Here is a 22,391-nt window from a genome sequence, read left to right on the forward strand (position 1 = left end):
CCAAACACAGATACACTAAATTGAGTAGCATAGCTTTCTCTTGTGTAGCATAGCAAGATTTATTACCCACAAATCAGTGGTGGGATTCAAAAAGTTCTACTACCGGTTCAATGGGCGTGGCTTGGTGGGCATGCTTTGTGCGTATGCACACACTTTGTATATGCACGTGCACCAAACATACACTTTACACAGGAGCAGAGGTGTTCCAACTCACTTCCTGCAAGCCTGCACTCACCCAGTTGCTTCAGTAGCTGCCGCGCAGCACTCTGCTATGCTGCGCAAAGCAGCTGGTCTTCAAAAGCAGAGGATAAAGGTGAATGTGGGAGCATGGACAGGCGGGTGAGCCCAACAGCAGAGTGGTGGAGAGAATTGGTTCGGTCTCCACTGCTCATCGCTACTACCAGCTCACCAGAACCAGAACAAACCAGTAGAATACCACCACTGCCCCAAATCCAAGAAAATAGTCAATAGCCAAGTTTAGAGAATAGAACTACTTTAGGAATAAAATGAATTCAGGATATGCAAATATAATGTTTTTAATTGAGGTAGAGAGTTAAAATAGTTTCTATAATTTTCTTGGCTACTTGGTTCAATATATTGAATACGTTTAGCTTTTAATGGTTACAGTACTTTAGTACAGTATGGTACTTTACAGTGAAATGTACAGTGAAATGTGTGAATCAAAGCAATTGAAAGAATTCTGTAAATCATAGTTCAGTTAGCCATGGATAATTCATGCTGCAAGTCCAATAAACAAATTTCAATTATACTTTTTTTGGGGTTCACTATAGTTTTTGCAAAGATATTTGTTTCTGTGTATTGTACATGAAAGTTCATTCTCATGAAATCTAACTTTTTTTGAGTACTCTAAAGGGCAACACCCCTCTATTGCTTTGCACACAGAAAAAAAAATGCAAGTTGTAAGAAAAACATGAAACATACTCTTAGTGTGATTTTTACAATGATGTATTGTTAGAATATTCGTAGACTACAACTGTATTGTTTAATAGTTCTTACCAAATGATTCTAGTAGCTATATTGATTGGGACAAGTAATAAGCTACCTATTTTGAATAATCTAAAGGACAAACATTCAAAGAATATATTAAGCTACTAACATTTCTGATCTGAAAGTTAGAGATGAATCAAAAAAATTAAGCTAGCACAAATATCAGTCACATCCCAGATAAGTTTTTATTGCCTGGCATCAAAGATAATTAATCCTTCTCCATTCTTCTTTTTTTAAAAAAATTGGGGAAATTATGTAACAGGTTTGTATGAAATGTATTGGTGGAAACTGAAGAATACTGCATCCAGTTTTGGTCACCACATTATAAAAAAGAAGTTGAAACTCTGGAAAGGTTGCAGAAAAGAACAACATTGATGATTGGGGAGACAAAACATATGAAGATCTGTTTCAGGAATTGGGTATGTTTAGTCTACTGAAAAGAAGGAGCAGGGCATGATAGCAGTGTTCCAATATTTGAGGCGCTGCCACAAAGAAGAGGGGATCAACCTATTTTCCAAAGCACTTGAAGGCAGGACAAGAAGCAATGGATGGAAACTAATCAAGGAGAAAAGCAACCTAGAACCAAGAAGAAATTTCCTAACAAGAACAATTAACCAGTGGAACGGCTTGCCTTCAGAAGTTGTGGGCTCCATCACTGGAGGTTTTTAAGAGGAGATTGGACAACCATTTGTCTGAAACAGTATAGGGTTTTCTCCTTGAGCAGGAGGTTGGACTGGAAAACCTCCAAGATCCCTTCCAACTTTTGTTATTCTGAAAAGAATCATTGTAATCTTATTGAATTACTGTATTTCAATTAAAGCAAAGATTTCAAATAGAACGACAAGCGCATCTTGGAGGCCAGTAACCCCAGTATACTGGCTGGGGAATTATGGGAGTTGAAATCCACAGGGCTTATACTGTAGTTGTCAAGGTTGAGAAACAGAATTTTAAGCAAAAAAATAGACTGTAATGTTTTCATTTGTGATTCTAAAGTGATGCTTAGCCTGTCATTAAAGACTGTATTCTTACACAGCCTTTGTGGCTTTTGAACACATTATTTGCACCCCTTAAAAATGTGTCAAAAAAATAACAATGTGGCATTTTATGCCATTGTAAGGCAGGAAAGGTATGAAATATACCAGGAGGCCAACTTAAAGAAGTATTAAATGGGGAGTGGGGAGAGAGAGAACATATCTGGAGGAAGAAAAACCTTAACATTTTGCACATCACTACCCAGCATTGCCCCGAGCAACCCCTGTCTGAAAATCTGCTCATGGCATAGGTATCAGAGAACCTGGGGTCCACCAGTAATTTTATTACTTCAGTAATCCCCATCCGGCATTCCCCATTGTCAGATGCTATGGGAATTGTAATCCAAATGACAACCGATTGCCTACTCCTATGTACAAAATTAACATTAGGGGAAACTGCGGTGCAAGAAAGATCTTTATTCTTTGGAGCAACGAAGCAGACGCCACCCATTATCGCGGCTATTTCCATTGCTAGCTAGCGGTGAAATACTTGTGAGGTGGAGGACTGTGCACATGCGCAGGCGCAGACGTTTCACTTTGCCCGGGCGGCCCAAGTCCGGAAGTGACTTCACCCACGAAGTCGCTCGCTTTCCTTTTCCCTCCCGGTCTTTCCCCTTGTCTCTCATCTCCTTAAGGTTCAGTGCAAGGAACGCTGGTCTTTGCAAAGCGGCTCAGGGGATCTTTCCAAGCGAAGGACTGGGGAGTGAGTTTCCATTGAAAAAGAAATAAAGGACGCGGGGGGCGGGAAATCGGCATTGGAAAATTGTCTTGCCGAGAAGAAAGAGTTAATTTCAGGCTCTTCCCCCGACGGGGCGGAGCTGTGAGCGGAAAGATTCTGCAGAATTCTGGGGTTTTATTTCGAAGTTACTCGTGGGTAGGTAAGGGTAGTGGGAGAAACTGACGGAGAGGGTGGAATAATGGTCTAATTGCAGCAAATGATGGAAGACCCCCAACCCGACCTTCTCTGACATTAAGTCTTTCCGCCTATGTATAGGATCGCAGGGTTAAAACTGTCTTCCCCGACCAATTGGGCATATTGAAACCAAGGTTAGGGCAGGCAGGTTTATGCCATTACCATAATAAATGGTAAATGCCGAAATGGGGAGCGTGGCTCGTCTTGCAGACGTTGTCCTATACGTGTGAAATAAAGAGCAAATCAACAAATCAAGGGTCTTCAAACTTGGCAGCTTTAAGACTTGTGGGCTTCAACTCCCAGAATTCCTGAGCCAACATGACTGGACGAGGAATTCTGGGAGTTGAGGTCCACAATTCTTAAACCTGTCAAGCTTGAAGACCCTCGAAGAAGAGGATCCTTGAAAGTATAATCCATTTTTTAAAAATATTAATAATGATTTGGACCTTATTTTGGTGTTCTTTTGATAGCTATCCTATTCCTAACACTTTGGACATAATAAATAGATCATTAGGTTTGGTTGTTTTAAGCTTTTTGCTGTTGGCCTGAGAGGGGGAACTTTCAAAATTTACATTTCTGAAATGTTCAGATAAACTATTTCAAATGGGTTATATCTTTTTGGGGAGGGTAGCTGTGATTATCTCACTCATAACTGAGCTGTTTTTGTGGTGTGGGTCCGTTTTTTGAAAACGTCTGGTAAAGGGGGTAAAGGGGTAGCATTTGAACCCTGGAGACTTTTGCATTCTAGTCCTGTCCTAGCTATGAAAGTCAGCTAGGTGACTTTGGCCCAGTCATTCTCCCTCAAGCTGAAGAAAAAACTAACAGCAAGCTGCATCTGAAAATGTCATCAAGACACCTGTATGGATTTGTTGCTATGGTCACCAAGAATTAGGATTGATTTAACAGGACACCATCACCCTGTTTATATATAGAGATAATATTTTCTTTGAAATGGCTCCCATGGTAATGTTCCTTCATAGTCTCTTTTGTTCCCAGGTCTTTGGCCAATCCAGTCATGTCTGTGGGCTGCATTTACACACGGCTGAGTCCTCTGCTTCGACCATCCCGTGTGATGCTTTTCCATCATCCCAGTTGTGCCATCCATGCCTCCAGTGCCACACTTGCTGGACACAACAAGTGGTCCAAAGTCAAAAATGTTAAGGGGCCTAAAGATGCTGCACGTTCCTTGGTCTTCCAAAAACTTACCATGATGATCCGTTTTGCTGTGAAGGGTACGGATCCAATATTTCACTGGCTTATTTTATAATCAAAATGAAGGCTCCTAAGGACTGCTGTGGCTAAGCCATAATATGACATGAAACCATAATGTTGGATATTAGCTCAGTGTGTTGTGTGAACCCAGCAACTTGTGGTTTGTGATTTACCGTATGGAAAACCATATTCCAGGCAATAGTTGTTGGACAAACCTATCTTAGCTAAGTGTGGTTCATTGATGGTATTCTACTGATTCGGCCCAGTTCTGCCAAGCCAATATTGGCGATGAGCAGTGGAGACCGAACCAGTTCTCTCCACCGCACTGCTGTTGGGCTCACCCACCCGCCCCAGTTCCCATGGTCATCCTCTGTTTTTGAAGCGCAGCTGCTTTGCGCGGCACAGCAGAGTAACGTGCGGCAGCTGCTGAAGTAACCGGGAGAGTGCAGGCTTGCAGGAGGTGAGTCGGAACGCCTCGGCTCCTGCGCAAAGTGCACCTTCCAAGCCATGCCCACTGAACCCGTGGTAAAACTTTTTGAATCCCACCCCTGGTGTGGTTCTTGTTGTGCTAACTTGTCTGAGTGAGGGACTTGCAGAAAAGACAGGGTTGTGAGTTTTCTGGTGAGCAGAACAATCCTTTCTGCTAAGATAGTTCAGACTTAGGATGAAACAGTGACCGAACAGTTTGGCACCAGGTTAGAGACTAGGAGACAGTGAGTTCTAGTCCCACCTTAGGCACAAACACTGACTAGATGACTTTCTCTTAGTCCAACCCATCTCACAGGGTTGTTGTGAGGAAAATAGGAGGAGAAAGGAGTATTGTTTATGTTTGCTGCCTTGACTTATTTATAAAAATAATAAAAATGAGCCCTTCAGAGGGTTTTCCCCAGATTTAATAGAAGATGCTCTGCGTTTAAAACGGCTGGGTCCTTAATGTTATCTCTTCCGTAATTACAACTGTTTGAAGAAACCATGGTGTGCACATCCTTAATTATGTATAGCTGAACTCAGCACACCTATTTTTTTGTATAGCCTTACTTCCTGCTATCTGCATTGTTGCTTTTCTTGTACTAACTGAACAAAAATCTTTATTTCCTGTTCTCTAAAATGCAGTGTTGTGTTTCCTAAACAAATGATAATGACCTGCCATCTTTCTACATTGCCTTTTCAGAAGGAGGATCGAACCCACAACTTAACACCAATTTAGCCAACATTATTGAGGTGTGCCGAAGGAAGAATATGCCAAAAGGCTCTATTGAAACAGCCATTTCTGGTGCGGTAAGTTTCTGAGTTGTTGGAGGTCTACATAAAAGGATGGCTGTAGCCAAAGATGTACAGTATAATCTAAGACAATGCCAAAATGATGATGGTGTCATCCTATTGATAAGCCACGTGACATCATTGTCAAAATAAGAATTATATTCTTAGGTCAGGATACAAGACATACATCACAACAAATGTGCCTTCCCCCACACTCTTCTCTCTGAATGTCCCTGTTGAATCCTTTGTGAGCCAGCAATAGAGGCAAAAAAGAGAAACATTACAATCTAGGCAATCTAGGTAGTGCTTGATTTATTACCACAATTGAGCCCAAAATTTCTGTTGTTAAGTGATGTTTGCTCTATTTTACGACCTTGTTGCAGTCATTAAGTGAATCATTGCAGTTGCTAAGTTGGTAACATGGTTGTTAAGTGAATCTGGCTTCCCCATTGACTTTGCTTGTCAGAAGGTCGCAAAAAGGGATCATATAACCTTGGGACTCTGCAACTGTCATAAAGATGAACCAGTTGCCAAGCATCTTAATTTTGACCACATCATAGGGATGCTACAAAGCTCATAACTATGAAAAAGGGTCATAAGTCCCTTTTTTCAGTGCCATTGTAACTTTGAACATCACTAAATGAAATGTTGTAAGTTGAGAACTATCTGTATTTGGGAGCAAAACAGTTATTAGGAACAGCCAGTTTTTGCTTTGCTTTTTATTTTTATTTTGTCTTAAATTATCCATTCCTTTGTGGAGCTTGTAGAGCAGAAAAGCAACACACAAATATCTTTAAGGAATTCATTTTTAAAGGATGCATTGAAGAACACCTGGAAGTTATAACTGGTTTAGACAACAGCAGCATGTGCTATATCAAGTGTTCCTTAGGTTTGGTATATTACATCTCTTGTTAAAGCTGCACTGGCTCCCAACTTCCTTCCAGGTACAATTCAAAGTATTGGTTACCTCTTTAAAACCATACATGGAATAAGACCCAGATATTTACAGGGCCGCCTCCTGCTGAGAATAGCTGCCTACCCTACCATATCAGATAGGTAGCACGGGCATGTTCCTAGTCCCTTCCATGAAATCTTGCCATGTAGTGGCACTTCAGAAGGGTACCTTTTCCGTGGCTATCCTACCTTAAGGCACACCCTCTGGTGATTTGGCAGGCCCCTTCCCTTTTAGCCTTTTGGTACACCACCAAGAGCTGGTTTGTTACCCAGGTGCTAGGATAGAAGGAAGATATCTAGGCTGGTTGTGGGGCATCCCAAGGAGATAACTTAAGCGCTGCATTTTTGTAATGGTTTTGTGGTCTCTGATTTTGAGTTACTGTTTTCATTGTTGTCACCCAGAGTTGTGTTTAAGATAGGTGTCCACACAAATCTTTTAAATAAACAAATGCATTTGGATCTCGCTTTTGTTAAATTGCTTTAAAGGGACAGCTGAGGACAATATACTTAATACTTGAAAGCTGAAGTGATGGCGAAGATTTTGTGAGTTGCTGATGGTTATCATTGTTAACTTCTTTGGCAGGAGAAAACGAAATCCATTTATCACTTCTGCGGCATCCGAGGTCCAGGTGGCTCCTCCTTATATGTTGAGATACTGACAGACAACTTAAAGAGGACTTCCAATGAAATCCGATATCTTTTAAACAAAAATGGGTTAGTGCAACCTCAGGAGTATTGGTTGGCTAGCTACAAGAGGTAGGGGAGGGGGATGCAAGTTTAACAGGGATTTGCTGAAGAAGATATGGGTGCTTTGTTCCTTACCTTTGGAAGAACTGGGTTTTCCTGTAAGTAGTCCTTCCATATCAGAGGCTGTAGAAGTTCTGGCAAGCCACTGCTAAAGTCTTAGGCCAGGAGTGTCAAACTCAAGACCTGGGGGCCAGATCCAGCCTATGGAGTGCTTAGATCTGGCCCACGGGATCGCCCTTGAAACAGCAAAGGACTGGCCCATGGTGCCTCTGCCAGTGAAAACGGAGCTCGTGAGGGCCGTGCGCAGCCCTCCCTGGCTCCCTTTTCACCAACAGAGAGTTGTAAGAGGCCGTTACAGCCTAAAAATGAGCTTAGGAGGCCATTTTCATTGGCAGAGCGCTTGGCAATCACAGCCCACCCACCCGAAACAAGTGATGTCATGCTGGCCACGTCCACCCTGGCCACACCCACTCCAGCCCCCCAGGTCAAACTTAACTCTGATACGGCCCTCAATGAAATGAAGTTTGACAACCTGTCTTAGGCTAAAGACTTGGTTCCTTGCAGGGGGAGCATTACCGAAGGGATTCACAATCATTTTGAGAAAAAGGGGGTTGTGATTGTCAGCAAGGAAGACAAATCCAACAATCCTGTCAGCTTGGATCGGGCACTTGACTTGGCAATTGAAGCTGGAGCTGAAGATGTCCAGGAAGAGGAAGAGGAAGATGAGAAGGTGGTGCTCAGGGTAAGTTGAAAGGGTGGGATGAAATTTAGCAAAGTAAGCTGCACACATTTTCACTCTTTAATTTTTCTTAAAAAAAAATATGTTGCGTCCCAATTGGTTGTTCCAACAAGAAGGTAAGGACAAACTTCTAACAAGCTTCGAGTGATTTCACAAAGCTTACACAGCTTGGCTGAGTTTGTACTTGAATGGGAGATCCTCAGAAAAACCCAAGGCTGTAGGCTGAGAAAAGGAGAAGGAAAAAAAAAACCCTCATAAGTGAAAAAAAAAAAGGCAACTAATATCCATATAATTTCTAGAATATTGCCCGTCATGCCATCATTATTACGGTCGAGGTCAAATTGGGCGGTCTTTATAACAAAATCATTGGCTTGACACTGAGTTTCAGTGGCACTATGTGGAGGGGACCGTGGGCCACAAAAATGAGTGGGGGGGAGGGAATTATAAGTTGGCATTAAGGGTGTCTTTGTACAACTGATAAAATTTCATATGGCTTAGAAATGGTTCCCTGCTCAAGACTATAGGTAGCTCTCAAGTTACAATGGAGCCTGCCCATTATGTCTGTAAATCCTAATGGTTGCAAAACTATCTGGTCATGGGATCCACATGATTTCACGATACTTTTTGCAGCAGTCATTAAGCGAATATCATTAAACGAGCACTGCTGTCGTTAAATGGGCTCATTGCTGAACATTTTCACTGAAAAGCAGAAGTGAATGCAGCAAAACTGCCATAAAATGTAATGTGACCGCAGGGCAGGAGGGGCAACCGTTGGAACTTCAGATGCAGATCCTATGCCCCCTTTTCCAAGTAAGTCATAACTTCAGTTACTAAGCCATCAGTTGTAAGTTGAGGACTACCTGTACATTGTGGCTCTTGCCCATCCCTATCCCACCAAGATACTACACCCACCATGGAGATGCATGCCAGAGGAATATAGGGCTGGATCACTGCAAAGTAGCCCTCTGAAACCTCTCCCCTGGACAGAGGTGCAGCCAATTGGTAACTGATCATCACCAAATGCATTCCGAGCTCTGCTAGAATTCACTCCTGCTCAGTGTGAACAGGATTCTTTCTTTGTATACTGGTTCACAGGTACAGTATAGGCAACACCTGGCTCAGTACTAGTAACTGTGAGAGGGGTCTTGGAGTCCTAGTGGATAATTGTTTAAATATGAGCCAGCATTGTGCTGCAGCGGCCCAAAAAAAAAAACCAAAACAAATTCTAGGCTGCATAAACAGGGATAAAGTCAAGGTCACGTAAAGTGTTAATCCCACTGCCTTGGTAAGGCCACACTTGGAATATTCCATCCAATTTTGCTCGCCACGATGTAAAAAAGATGTTGAGACTCTAGAAATAGAGGGAAGATAAGAGCAACAAAGAAGATTAGGAGACTGGAGGCTAAAACATATAAAGAATGGTTGCTGGAATTGGGTATGTCTAGACTGATGAAAAGAAGGACTAGGGGATGACATGATAGCAGTGTTCCTATAGCTCAGAGACTGCCACAAAGAAGAAGTTAAGCTATTCTCCAAAGTACCTAAAGGCAGAACAAGAAGCAATGGGTGGAAACTAATCAAGGAGAGAAGCAAATGAGAAATTAGGAGGAATTTCCTGACAGTTAGAACAATTAACCAGTGGAACAACTTGCCTCCAGAAGTTGTAAATGTTCCAACACTGGAAGTTTTTAAAAAGAGATTTGTCTGAAAGGTATAAGATTTCTTGTCTAAGCAGGGGGTTGGACTAGAAGACCTCAAAGGTCCCTTCCAACTTTGTTGTTCTATTGTTTCTACACACAGAACAAGAGATAACAGCAATCCTGATCTAAATATGTAAATTCTGCAAATGTTTGACTCCTGCGGATTTTGTTAGTCTCCCAAAGGGTATAAACCCACCCCCTCCGTTTGAGGACTCCGGTGCGTGGTTCAAATGGTTTGATCAGGTCTTCTAGATTTCTAGGCACTGGCTATAACAATATCTCTCCCCCCCCCCCCGCTTTCTTTTGTCTTCTTCTCTACCGCTTAGTTTATTTCCGCTGTGTCTACCTTGCACCAAGTACGTGAAAAACTGGAGTCGCTGGGCCTTTGTTCTTTGTCTGCTGGCCTTGAATTCATCCCAGTTGTCCACGCTCAGCTATCAGACGCAGAGATGGAGGGGACCGTGAAGTTGTTACAGGCCCTTGAGAACCACGTAGATGTTGTACGGGTATACAACAACATTGCTTAGTTTTACCGGCATTACCTCCAGGAGGTACTGAAGCCTTACAAGCTAAATTCTGGTTTTATTTCCCCCCCAATCCAAATCAAGACTATTAACGGTAAATGAGGTTTGCTGTGTTTCGGACAAGCCTGTGTGCCTCTTTGCCCTCCTTTTCAAGTTTCTTGCCAGAGGACAACCCCATGGCATGTACCAAATGGGGATGCTAAAAGAGTGCTGGAGCAAAAAGATAACTTGGACAACTTCTGCCACAAATATCTGGGATTGGTTCCTGACTTCCATTGGAAGACAGGATTGCTGTCTCATTAGCACCTCAATATAACAAAACAATAATGTCCAAACAGATATATTCCCAAGCCAATGGAGATACACTAACTGAAAGATCAGTAATCTTAATATAACCGGATACCTTTTTGGTCCACTTTTCCTGAGTTGTTGGGAGATAGTTTTGCCTTCTTCAAGCATGCAAGTTCGTGAAAAATCCTACACACACAAACACAGACCTGGAGAGGAATGCGGGTTTTATGTGTGATGGACCCAGACTGGATACATACTTGGCTCCTTTGAGATATCTCTGTGATGGGCATTAAATGCACCCGAATAGCCATTCTGAATCATACTAAAGCATTTGTTCTGGAAAATCATTCAGCAGCAATTCACATCTATGTGACTACGATCTGTATCCCTTCAATCTTCCGCTTAGATCAAATTGTTCAGAAATGCTAATACAGAATGCTGGTATGTAAACAATGTCTACTTACATTGATAATTGTGCATCCAAATATACTTTTAAAAGGCCGCTTGATATGGTTCATCAAATCTGAGAAAAAAGTGCATTTTGTAGTTGTGCGGCTTGTGTGTCTCGGATGTGTATAGGTACTCCTCAGTTTATGACCATAATAGGAGCCTGCCATTACAGTAAGTTATGATGGTCATAAAACAGTTCACCCATGTGACTGATTCAGTTTTTATCTTTTTTGTGGCACTCAGAGCACCGCAATGGTTGTAAAATGAACCTGTTGTTTGCTATGTGCCAGTTTTGCCTGAAAGCACAAAGTAAATACTGATTTTCAGCAAAACTGTAAACCGCAGACATATAACAATGGGACACTGCTAATGGCTGTATATGCAGGTTGGCTGCTGAGTACCCAATGTGTGATCACAGGATGGTTTTAGTGGGTGAGGGCAGCTGTCAGAATTTCAGAACCATGTTGTAGGTGATGGGAAGTGTCCACCGTAACTTCAAATGGCTGCTAAGCAACTGGTCATAAGTCGAGGACTATGTATATATGAATGCTGATGAATGTACCTGTAACAGTGATGGGATTAAAAAATTTTTACTACCGGTTCTGTGGGCGTGGCTTGGTGGGCGTGGCAGGGGAAGGATACTGTAAAATCTCCAGTCAGAGGTGGGATTTGCCGGTTCTCTGAACGACTCAAAATTCTCCAGAACTGGTCAGAACCTGCTGACGGCCATCTCTTCTGTAAGCATGTCACAATTGATTTGCACAGGTAGGATTATGAGCCTATGCATTACAGGTTGAAAAAAAGAAATCCTTTTCTTAAGAGGAGAATTTTTTTTAATCAGATGAGCAACATTATTTTTGTATTAATATTCTCTCCTCCTACCATCAGCTTTCTTCATAGACAAATTTTAGGCTCAAGGACAAGTTGCAAAGTCAAGACTTATGGACAAATTTTTTAATATACTAAAAAAAAAATCAATAACAGGAGGGGGGGAAAAATCAACCACGGTATAATACATGCCAGTCATTGTGTGCTTGATTTTGTGTATGAATTTTGAAGTTCTGTAACCAATGATGCTTCCCTCCATATTGGCATAAATGTGCTTCTGCTTTACTCTGAAATATTCTATTTTTTTTCCTCTAGTATACAATGGAAAAAGTATAGGAACACTTGTAATTTAGTGGCTAGTCTATTAGCATTCATACATTACAAAATGGCGCAGGAAGGGGAATTACAACACTGAGTTACAAGAAGAAGGTATCTTAATACAATATTAACATGGGGTTGATTGCATCATTGCCTAATGAGCATCACACACACAAACACAATTTATAAAAACTGTTTTTTGATACACTCATTTGAAGATTCTGGGTGAATGCAGAAAGATACCTCCTATAAGTTCTACATGTTTGTTTATGTCTAAACTGAACACGATCTAAACTGAACATGATCTAACATTATTAGCTTTTCAATCAGGATATAATGGAAATATTTTGATACCAATTGCTAGCCCAGCTGCAGGAAGACTCAACAAGCAGAATAGATATTCACTTAATATCCAGAGGGTGTGTTTTTTCCTACCCTGGCATGTCTGGCTATCTCCAAGGGTTAGTAAATGTGGTCCGCTGGTGGCTTGCGGAGCTGGCAGCAGAGTCAGACAGTGGGAGGACCATGGGCCAATCCTGGAGTCTGGGGAGGACATGGACGAGAGATCTGTGTCCGACACAGATGGGGCCAGGCCCATTTGAGAGTTATGTGCTGACTCTAGAGCCTCCAGAATCTGACATCAACGAGGCAGAGGAATGGGAAGCCTGTTCCCAGGGCGCGCTTGTGCAGAGCTGTCAGAAAGCAAAAACAGTTAAGACAAAAGGGGGGACTCTGGAGTATAGGCTTGGAGATGATTGGCCCCTCTCATAAGACATAAACGAGGAGCAAAGGGACATGAGCCTTTGCAGGAAGCAACTATTTGTTCTGGTCGGTTTAAACTCTGAAGCTCTGTGTTGACTATGTGCTCCATTTGGCCTTGTGCATCTAATTGGCAATTTAGTCGTTGGCAGCATTTTAAGGGAGATAAAGGTGGGTGCTTATCAGCCTTATCCCGAAAGACTGTAGCAGACTTCTAAGTAAAGTGATAGTTATATCTTTGAATTCCCAAGAAAAGTAAAGAATTTTATTGTGTCCGAATTCCTGAAACCCAAAAGTAAAAAGATGGTTTAAAAATCTGGAATCCTGAAACCCTGAGATCTGCAATCCCAAAAGTGAAACGATACATAGATCTGAATTCCTGCCATCCCTCAGTATAAAGACAGTTAATTTGGACTCCTAAAAGTAAAGAATGATAGTTATATCAGAATTATTGTTATATCGGAATAGCAATTTGATTTCCTGTGATAAAGACAAAGATATGCTGAAGCCAGGAGTGAATATGGAATGCTAAGCTCTGTACCTTGTTCTCCTTTGAAGCATCAAAACTTCATAGCCAGTGTGAATTGGCAGGGAGGGGGCAACCCCCCCCCTCCTCTTTAGCAAGAGACTTTCAAACTTCCTCTTCTCTGGCTTAATTTGCGTCTTCCCATTGTTGGCCGAAGTATTGAGAGAATTTGAGTGGACCTTGGACTGTTTCCTCTGACCAAAGTTCTGTTGGACTATTCTTAAACTGGACTCATTACAGGCTGTGAATGCATATAATTCACAGCCATTGAAATAAAAAGCAAGATTTTTTTGGAACAGCATGTGATTGTTACTATCTCAGGAAGTCTTGGCAGAACATAAACTACAGGCTATATGCATTCCATCTCATCTCACCTCATCTCATCTGGTTCCCAAATAATCCTTCGGCTGGGAAAATGAAGGTTCATTTTCTAGTATCAGAACATATATGGTTGTATACTTTCCATGATTTCAGATGTTATATCACTGGATATATCACTGGATGTATTCTTTACCAAGATGGTGCTGCCAATGGCAGCCTTGGTGAAATGCTCTCTGATCTGCTGTTTTTTATTCTCTGATTCACTACGGATTTCATATTCAAGCAACTGCTAAGCATCAAGCAATGTTTCTTTGATGGACAGCTTTCTCTGATTTCACATTCCCACTACCATCCCATCTTTACAAATGGAGAAGAGTTTCTAACACGAATGGAGGAGGTAAAGAAGGGGTAAGTAAGCAGCAATTTTGAATAGACTAAGGAAAAGTAGGATAAAAACCTCTCTCCCATCACTCTTTCTAACTAATTTACGTTCACTTACTAATAAAATGGATGAAATACTTATTTTAAATAGATGCAATGATTTTTACAACTCAGCAGCTCTCTGCTTCATTGAAACCTGGCTAAATGAGTAAATGGATGATAGCAGCTTGCATATCCCAGGGTTTCAGGTACGAAGAGCACACAGAGTTGCAGAAACATCAGGTAAAAAGAAAGGGTGGAGGCCTATCTTTATATATTAACAGCCGCTGCTGCCAAAGTGTAACTATATTAAAGAAATTCTGTGAAGTGGACTTAGAGACATTATCAATTGCAAGCCATTTTATTCTCAACAACGGTTCTCATTTCTCCTAATTGCTGTGTATGTTTCTCCACAAGCTTGTGTAAAACAATACATTAGGAACTCTAGTTGACCAGATTATGTGGGCTGAAGTTAAATACCCAGATTCACTTCCTATTGTTTTAGGAGTTTTTAACAAAGCAACTTAAGGAAAGAGCTACCAAAATATTTTCAGCATGTAAATTGTTTCACGAGAGGCAAGAATACTTAGACCGTGATGGCGAATCTATGGCATGCATGCCGGAAGTGGCACGCAGAGTCATTTCTGCCAGCACACGAGAGGTCACCGGAGCAGCCCCACTGTACATGCATGTGTGCAACCCCCACCAGCCAATTGATTGTCGGATATCTGCCGTGCATGTGCGGGAGACACGCATGCATGGGGTGGGGGGTTCACGTGTGCATGCGCAGAGGTGCATGACATAGGGGAGGGGTGGGGGTCGCGTACGCATGGCATTATGGGTGAAGGCATGTGCGTGCGTGCTTTCAGCACGCGAGGTAGAAACAGTTAGCCATCACTGCTTTAGACCATTACTACATAACATTAAAAGATGCTTATTGTTCTTTACCCTGAGTAGCTGTGGGACACTGATCATTGCATGATTCACCTTGTCCCTGCTTAGAAGCAAAGATTTAAAACCATGAAACCATGGGAGATTGAACAACTTGCCTTGTGATGCGACCAGAACAATCTGGAACTGAACACACTCAAAACTGTAGAAATGGTGGTAGACTTCACGAGAAACCCTCCCATACTACCACCTCTTACAATACTAGACAACTCAGGATCAACAGTAGAGACCTTCAAATTTCTAGGTTCTATCATATCTCGAGACTTAAAATGGACACCTAACATCAAAAATGTCATCAAAAAAGCACAACAAAGAATTACTAAATTAATTCATTACTAAACATAGATTATAAAATCTTTGCTTCTATAATAGCAGAATGCCTGAAAAGAATTATCAATATGTTTATTCACTCTGACCAAAATGGCTTTTTACATAGAAGACAGATAAAAAAAACAACAGAACAATTCTTGATAGATTAGAAAACTATGAAACCCACAATGAAAAGCAAGTGCCACTACTTTTCCTTGAGTCCAAAAGGCATTTGATAATGTAAACTGGGAATTCATTCTACTACAATTGAGACATATGGATTTTGGCAATGAATTTATAAACATGGTTACAGCAATATGTACAAAACAAAAGGCCAAAATAATAATTAATGGTGACACAAAATGTCACAATACAAAAAGGTACCAGACAAGGCTGCCCACTATCCCCGTTATTGTTTATTTTGACATTAGAAGTGTTGTCAAGAAATATCCATAGAGATCATCAGATTAAAGGTCTGGAAATCAGACAAGAACAATATAAGCTACAAGCCTTTGCGGATGATCTAGAGTTTATTTTAGGGGAACCCTAAAAATAAGAGGTGAAACTTATGGAGGAACAGAATATGGTAAAGTAGCGGGCCGGAAAATAAATAAGACAAAAACTAAAATGTTGGCAAAGAATATGACATCTAAACTAAAAGAGGAACTAATGAAAGAATGGGGCATTAAAATTGTGAAGAAAGTTCAATACTTACGTATATTCTTAATGGTTAGGTGCATAACTCTCAGAGAAGATAATTATACTAAACTAACAAATCAAATTAAGAAGGATCTAGAAAGATGGAAGAATCTGCAACTTTCCCTAATGGGCAGGATAACTTATAAAAATGAATATATTACCAAAGCTACTTTTTTATTTCAAAATATTTCTATTAAACTGGAGAAAGTTTTCTTCAAGAATCTGAGCCAACTAATGTCAAAATTTATATGGCAGGGAAAGAGACCAAGAATTAAGCTGAAAGTTATGCAAGATACTAAAGGAAAAGGAAGATTTGGCTTGCCTGAATGGGAGTTATTATGTGGCAATTCTAACATGGATAAAAGAATAAAAATGTTGAGGAATAAAAAACTGTTAAAACTAGAAGGCCATGATATTCAAGTGGGCTGGCATGCCGCCTTATGGTGCGAAAAAGGTACAACACATAAATATTTCCAGAGACATTATTTAAGACAGGCATTGTTAACATTTTGGAACAAAATCAAATATCAAAATTACATGAAAACACCTATTTGGCTTTCCACACTAGAAGCATTTATACATCCAAATTTAATAAATATGGAGAAAATTGTAACATAAAGAGATTATAGTGAATGAACAGGGAGAACTGAAAACTAGGTTAGAACTGGTAGCACAAGGGGTGAATGTAGAATGGTGGTCTTACAGATACAAACAAGATACACACAGGATAGGTAAACATGGGGCATTAATAAAGAGTTAACAATTCTGGATAAGCTTCTGTTAGAGACCGATGATAAATTCATAAAAGTACTGTATAGATATTTATTAGAATACAAACTTGAGGAAGAACATGTAAAAGAAATAATGGTGGTATGGGCAAAATTTTTTGATTATAATATTGAATTGGCTAAATGGCAAAAGCTTTGGACTAGCAATAAGAAAATAACATTGGCCATAGCATACAAGGATAACCTTTATAAGATGTTTTGCAGGTGGCATCTTCTGCCAGCAAGGCTTTCCAAAACGTTCAAAAGTCTATCTCCAAATTGTTGGAAGTGCAAAGATGTATCAGGCACATTTTTTTCACATGTGGTGAACCTGCAATACTGCAAAAAAGTATTGGAGACTGATCCAGCCATGGGTGGAACAAATGGTGGGAGAGTGTATTCCATTTAAGCTGGATTTTTTTCTCCTAGGAATAATATCAGAAGGATATAGGAAGGATTTAATTTATCTAATAGTACATGTGTTGACGGTGGCTAGAATAATATATGCACTATACTGGAAGAGGGAAAGCATACTGCCAGAAACAGATATAATAAGAAAATTATGGCCTGTGCAGAATTGGACAGGTTAACCCTAGAATTAAAAAACAAGGTGGAATCTGAGTACTATGAAACGTGGAATAAATTCTATCAGTGATTGCATAGAAAAAGGTTAGGTCAGAGCATAAGTAGCTTTGATGATTGGAATAATTAGTAAACTATGTATCAAACAAGAGGATTGTAAATGGTGAAGTACCATTTATATATGTATAACAATTGTAACACCAGAACGGCTGCACCGTGTTGTATTATTATAATTAAAGTTAAAATAATAAAAAAGCACAACAAAGAATGTTCTTTCTGAGCCAATTCAGAAAGCTCAAACTGCCCAAAGAGCTTCTGATTCAGTTCCACAGAGGAATTATTGAGTCTGTCATCTGCACCTCTATAACTGTCTGGTTTGGCTATGCAACCAAATAGAGACAGACTTCAGAGGATAATTAGAGCTACAGAAAAAAAAAAAACAATTGCTACCAACCTGTCTTCTATTGAGGACCTGTATACTTCACAAGTCAAAAAAAGGGCTGTGAAAATATCTACAGACCCTTCACATCCAGACCATGAATTGTTTCAATTTCTACTCTCAAAACGACGCTATAGGGTACTGCACACCAGAACAACTAGACACAAGGACAGGTTTTTCCTGAATGCCATCAGTCTGCTAAACAACTAATTCCCACAACGCTGTCAAACTATTTTACTAAGACTGTATTACTATTGTTATTCTCATCCCTCCTATTGCCTATCTCCTCCCACTTATGACTATAACTTTGTTATTTGTATCCCTACGATTTATATTGTTTTATTTGTTTCCTAGTATAATATTGCTTATTTAGTAACCTATGCCTATCACTAAGTGTTGTATCTTACGATTCTTGATGAATGCATTTTTTTCTTTTTATGTACCCTGAGAGTATATGCATCAAAGACAAATTCCTTGTGTGTTCAATCATACTTGGCCAATAAAGAATTCTATCCTATCCTATCCTATCCTATCCTACCCTACCCTACCCTACCCTACCCTACCCCTTATCCCATTCTGTTGGCTTAAGATAAGAGATACAGTTCAGACTGAACTGTAACTCCCTGCAGAATCACAAATATTACCAGTAGTCCTCACTTAACAATCATTCATTCAGTGATAGTTCAAGGTTCCAGTGGTGTTAAATGAATGATATTTATGCCTGGTCCTTCAAGTTATGTCTACTCCAGCATCCCTGTGTTCACATGATCAAAGTTATTTGGCAGCCCACCTGCATTTATGACCTCAGGTGCGCTTTAATCTCCCCCATCCACCTATCTCCCATCTCTGCCCTTTCGGCTTTCCTCTGCTTCTCTTCACCCTGTGCTATCTCAGCAGTTACCATGCGAAGCAGCTGTCGGTGGGAGGAAGACCACAGTCAGCTGGAGCAGCGGCGAGAAACAGTGGGGTGCAGGGTGGCTAGAAAGACAGTGATTGGGGTAAGATAGATGGCTGGTGGGAATTTAAGTGTAGGAAAGTACAACAAGGCAGGAAAAGTGTGCAATCCTCATGTAATGATGTGCAACTAGGACTATCAACAATTCCATTGCTAAGTGGTGGGGTCATGTGATGTTTCGCCTAACAGCCACATCACTTAGCAATGGAAATTCTGGCCCCAATTAGGGTTGAAGTGAGGATTACTTGTAGAGCAGGAATGGGCAACCACGGCCCCTTTATGACTTGTGGACTTCAACTCCCAGAATTCCTGAACTTGCCATAGATTATAAAGGGGCCATAGTTGCCCACTCCTACGAGAGAAGGTAGCAAATTTGGAAGGAAGCTTATGCTGGTACACCTGGAGAAGCCAACAGCTTGTTTGTCGAGGCAAAGCAGGAGTGTGGTTTAACAAGGCTTTTAGCACATGAATTTCTGTACAAGAAGCTCCAAACTGGCTCTCACTTTGGACGAGCCAATGACAAAATTAAGAACTTTTCTAGCTGTTCCTCTACAGAATAAATACTGCTTCAGAACAAATGAACTGGAAATGAGAATGGCCGCCTTCAAAATAAAGCCGCAGTATCAATAATTTTGCAAAATTAAGCAATCTCATCATTTATTTGGGGTGTGTGTGTGTGTGTTGAAGTTCCAAAGTTTAAGAATCTCTGATTTGAAAAATTCCATAGCCCCTTTTAAAAGCTCTGACCCCGCCCCTCACCCCCAAGGTAGTTTAAAATTACTTCTATTCTCACTGTTCCTGCAGAAAGCTTTTAAGAAATAAAGTGGATGCTTGGAGCCACTGCAAACCTTAAAAGGTAAAGAAAAAAAAACTCCCAACATTTCAATCAAGCCCATTCTAGCAGTATCAGGCAATAGAGGAGCTAGAAAGAAAGGGTGGAGCACCTGGAAAGCCGCCTTCTGCTGGTCTCAGTCAGGGTCAGTTTCTGGACTTGGAGGGAGGGGTGACTCAGCCGAGGTAGCACAAGGCAGGAAAAGTTCAGTGTAGCCATTTCCGCTGGGCGAGGAAGGAGAAGCCGCAGGGAAATCTAGATTCAGAGGCCCGGCCAAACCTTGACTCTGGAACGCCTCAAAATCAGTGCCCGGATTCCTTGGAGACAGGCCCTCAGGAGAGGGTCCATCATTCGCACGACAGACCTCAAAGCGGCACCAGCGGTACCCAGCACACTTGTGTGCCCCTGGGCAGCTCTGGATGAGGTGTTGGACTGCAGGGTGCGACAGCCCAAAGAATTCAGCCCCTGCTGGCTCGAGCTGGCCAGCAGCCACTGCTTCCAACAGCTGAGCATGGCAGGCATCTGGGGTAGATCCTGCTATTACAACCCCCAGTTCGTCTTCGGGGGCAATTTCGAAGTGTGGCCCGGTGCCCCCGTCCTTGATCTGGCAGGTGTACAGACAGCGGTGAGTTGGCCTGCGAGTGCTGGCAAAAACCCTGGTACTGCAATACCCCACAGGGTAGATGGCACTCTCAGTATGGAAACCAGGACGGTCAGAGATGATCTCACCCAGACTGTAGATGGTTAGTGGGCCTAAAGTGATAGGAAAAATCGGCCGTCCGGCAGGGTCCAAAGGAAGCGGGGGGACCAGCCGGCGGACGCCCAGCTCCTGGGGTGCCCTGCGTTTGGATGCTCGGCCATTTTCTTTGCCTTTGCGTTCCCGGCGTATTTTGCGAGTAGGCTGCTCATCTGGGGAAGGTTGCAGGCCAGCTGCCACAGCCGGCGTGGGAGAGCCGTCCTCAGCCAGGGCTTGTGCCTGCAACAGGCGAGTAAGCAAGAAACGGCGCTCCTCACGTATCCGCAGGTATTTGGCCTCCAGCCGGGCAATCTCATCGCACAGGGCTGCGTTCTCGTAAACCAGCACCTTGGCCACACGGCAAAGACGCTGAAACTTCAAGCGATAACGTTCGTCCTGGTTTTTCCGAATGTTTTTCTTCATCATGGGAAGCAGTTGACAAGAAAGAGGGCGGGTAGAAGATGGCTCTGGAGAGGAAGAAAAGTCCAAAAAACAAGTTCAGCAATTATGTAAATATTTCCAGCTCAGTCTTATCCTAGCAACCAATCAATTGTGCATAAATTATGAATTATGGCAAGCCTCGCTACTTCAAATCAGACACAAGTATAACATACAACTGTACCACTGGGGCGTCCAAAAATGAGATTCAATATACCTAAGAGCCCATTTTTTGTTTCCACACGAGCAGAAAACAATGCAGAAAAGAGCCAGCCAAATGATTAAAAGCTGTAGCAATTCCCCCACAAGCCAAATTCGCAATATTTTGAGGTTTTAACATTTTTTAAAAAAGTAATACAAACATAGTAGCTACTCATTCAATTCCATGGATCCCAAAGCATCTATTGGCTAGCCCCAAAAGAGGAAGAAATACAGGTACAGGTAGTCCTCATTTAGTTATCACAACTGAGATTGGTAACTCAGTTGTTAAGTGAAGCAGTTAAGTAAAACTGTGACTGCTTACAATCTTACGCCAGTTTTCCTTTGCTTTACAGGCCTGCAAAGGTTGTAAATGCAATTGATCATAAAAATAATTTTTCATCACTGTCATAACTGCAAATGGTCACTATACAATGCAGTTACTAGACAAGGACTACCTCTTTTAGCATCTGGATGACTGTTATTGGATCAGAGTGTGTGAAAAAAACCTCTTGTCTAATTCAACATAGCTCTGAGTCTCCTGTGGAGCAGCCATATTAGTGTCAGAGCTGTTTTATTTAAAGATAACCGCTTTTCACTTTCGTAGTGTAACTTTTTCCCTTAAAAGTCCAGCAAAACAATGATCCTGGCAAAATATTTCCCCCCACAATTATCTATCCAAAGTGCTAAAAAGGGGAAATTTACGTCAAGGAGGAAGCTAGAAAAATAAGATAAACAGAAAAGTAAAGGATACAGGAATGTGAAAACTGCAACCCACAAGTAGGTAAGGGAGGACTGGCTTTGCACTGAAGTTCCTAAAGTAAAGCAGACAAGCTTCATTTGTGGATAACAGGCCCATAACTCTGTATCTCTCAGTCACCTTGCTGGCTAAGCATCAGTAGTCTCAATAAAGGATCCCCAAGTTGGGGAAGAATCTTTAGTGGAATTTGCTTTTGAAAGAGATAATAGGACAGACATCCACTTTCATGGCATCCAAGTGAGAATTGACAAACTGAGGGCAGACCAGATCAATTGCTGCCATCACAATGGCAAATAAAGCTTCCCCCACTGCAGTTAAAAACAAGATATCATAGTACTGCATTTCTGAAACTTGGAGGCTTTTTGAGACGTGTGGAATTCTTTTCCCATCCAGCATGAGTCCACATGTCTTAAAGCCAAGTTTGAGACATGATCATCTATATATCAGCTACTAGCTGGAAACGGAAAATCATAGTGGTTTGACCGGGATAGCAGCGAGACTGGATATTGCACTCCTTGGCTTGTTCCAGCCAAGAGAATTCCCGCCGCTCTTCTGCTAGAAGCGCAGAATTATTCGAAATAATGCAATTATGCGATGACTTGCAAAGCGGATTATCTGACCGCCCCCTTCTCTCCTAATCGGTATTAACATTGCAGAAGTCCCGCCACCCGATTCTCACCCCGATATCGCAGCAGCACGTCTTCTCAGAGGCCGGAGCAGGAAG

The 22,391-nt window shown here is 41.5% G+C and overlaps 2 protein-coding genes across 6 annotated transcripts; one reads left to right on the forward strand and one right to left on the reverse strand.

Annotated features, from left to right (window-relative positions):
- Positions 1 to 2,572: 2,572 nt before the first annotated feature.
- TACO1 (translational activator of cytochrome c oxidase I) lies at positions 2,573 to 10,880 on the forward strand. 3 transcript variants are annotated; one of them, XM_026711781.2, is made up of 6 exons: positions 2,573 to 2,742; positions 3,949 to 4,184; positions 5,336 to 5,442; positions 6,962 to 7,092; positions 7,690 to 7,867; positions 9,891 to 10,880. In XM_026711781.2, exons 2-6 carry the CDS (start codon positions 3,968 to 3,970, stop codon positions 10,089 to 10,091), a joined length of 834 nt encoding a protein of 277 aa, XP_026567566.1. In that variant the 5' UTR covers positions 2,573 to 2,742; positions 3,949 to 3,967; the 3' UTR covers positions 10,092 to 10,880. The 3 variants fall into 3 exon arrangements, with proteins under 3 accessions (XP_026567566.1, XP_026567567.1, XP_087773061.1); XM_026711782.2 differs by lacking the exon at positions 2,573 to 2,742 and adding an exon at positions 2,818 to 2,913; XM_087916935.1 differs by lacking the exon at positions 2,573 to 2,742 and adding an exon at positions 2,879 to 3,086.
- On the reverse strand, positions 7,862 to 22,391 carry TBRG1 (transforming growth factor beta regulator 1). 3 transcript variants are annotated; one of them, XM_087916933.1, is made up of 3 exons: positions 22,347 to 22,391; positions 19,648 to 20,738; positions 7,862 to 8,086 (listed from the first exon to the last, which is right to left on the reverse strand). In XM_087916933.1, the coding sequence occupies exon 2, from the start codon at positions 20,695 to 20,697 to the stop codon at positions 19,672 to 19,674; it is 1,026 nt and encodes a 341-aa protein (XP_087773059.1). In that variant the 5' UTR covers positions 20,698 to 20,738; positions 22,347 to 22,391; the 3' UTR covers positions 7,862 to 8,086; positions 19,648 to 19,671. The 3 variants fall into 3 exon arrangements, with proteins under 3 accessions (XP_087773059.1, XP_087773060.1, XP_026567562.1); XM_087916934.1 differs by lacking the exon at positions 7,862 to 8,086 and adding an exon at positions 11,758 to 12,667; XM_026711777.2 differs by lacking the exon at positions 7,862 to 8,086 and having other exon boundaries at positions 18,802 to 20,738.

This window comes from Pseudonaja textilis, chromosome Z, assembly GCF_049901715.1.
Source record: "Pseudonaja textilis isolate UNSWEBS1 chromosome Z, rPseTex1.2, whole genome shotgun sequence".
NCBI classification, from domain to species: domain Eukaryota; kingdom Metazoa; phylum Chordata; class Lepidosauria; order Squamata; family Elapidae; genus Pseudonaja; species Pseudonaja textilis.

What these genes read in the sequence shown, in the direction of transcription:
- TACO1 (XM_026711781.2), top strand. Translation starts at nt 3,968, where the DNA reads ATGTCTGTGGGCTGCATTTACACACGGCTGAGTCCTCTGCTTCGACCA. An exon ending in GATCCGTTTTGCTGTGAAGG is followed by an intron (nt 4,185 to 5,335) that starts GTACGGATCCAA and finishes TTGCCTTTTCAG; the next exon opens with AAGGAGGATCGAACCCACAA. An exon ending in ATGAGAAGGTGGTGCTCAGG is followed by an intron (nt 7,868 to 9,890) that starts GTAAGTTGAAAG and finishes TCTACCGCTTAG; the next exon opens with TTTATTTCCGCTGTGTCTAC.
- TBRG1 (XM_087916933.1), bottom strand. Translation starts at nt 20,697, where the DNA reads ATGATGAAGAAAAACATTCGGAAAAACCAGGACGAACGTTATCGCTTG.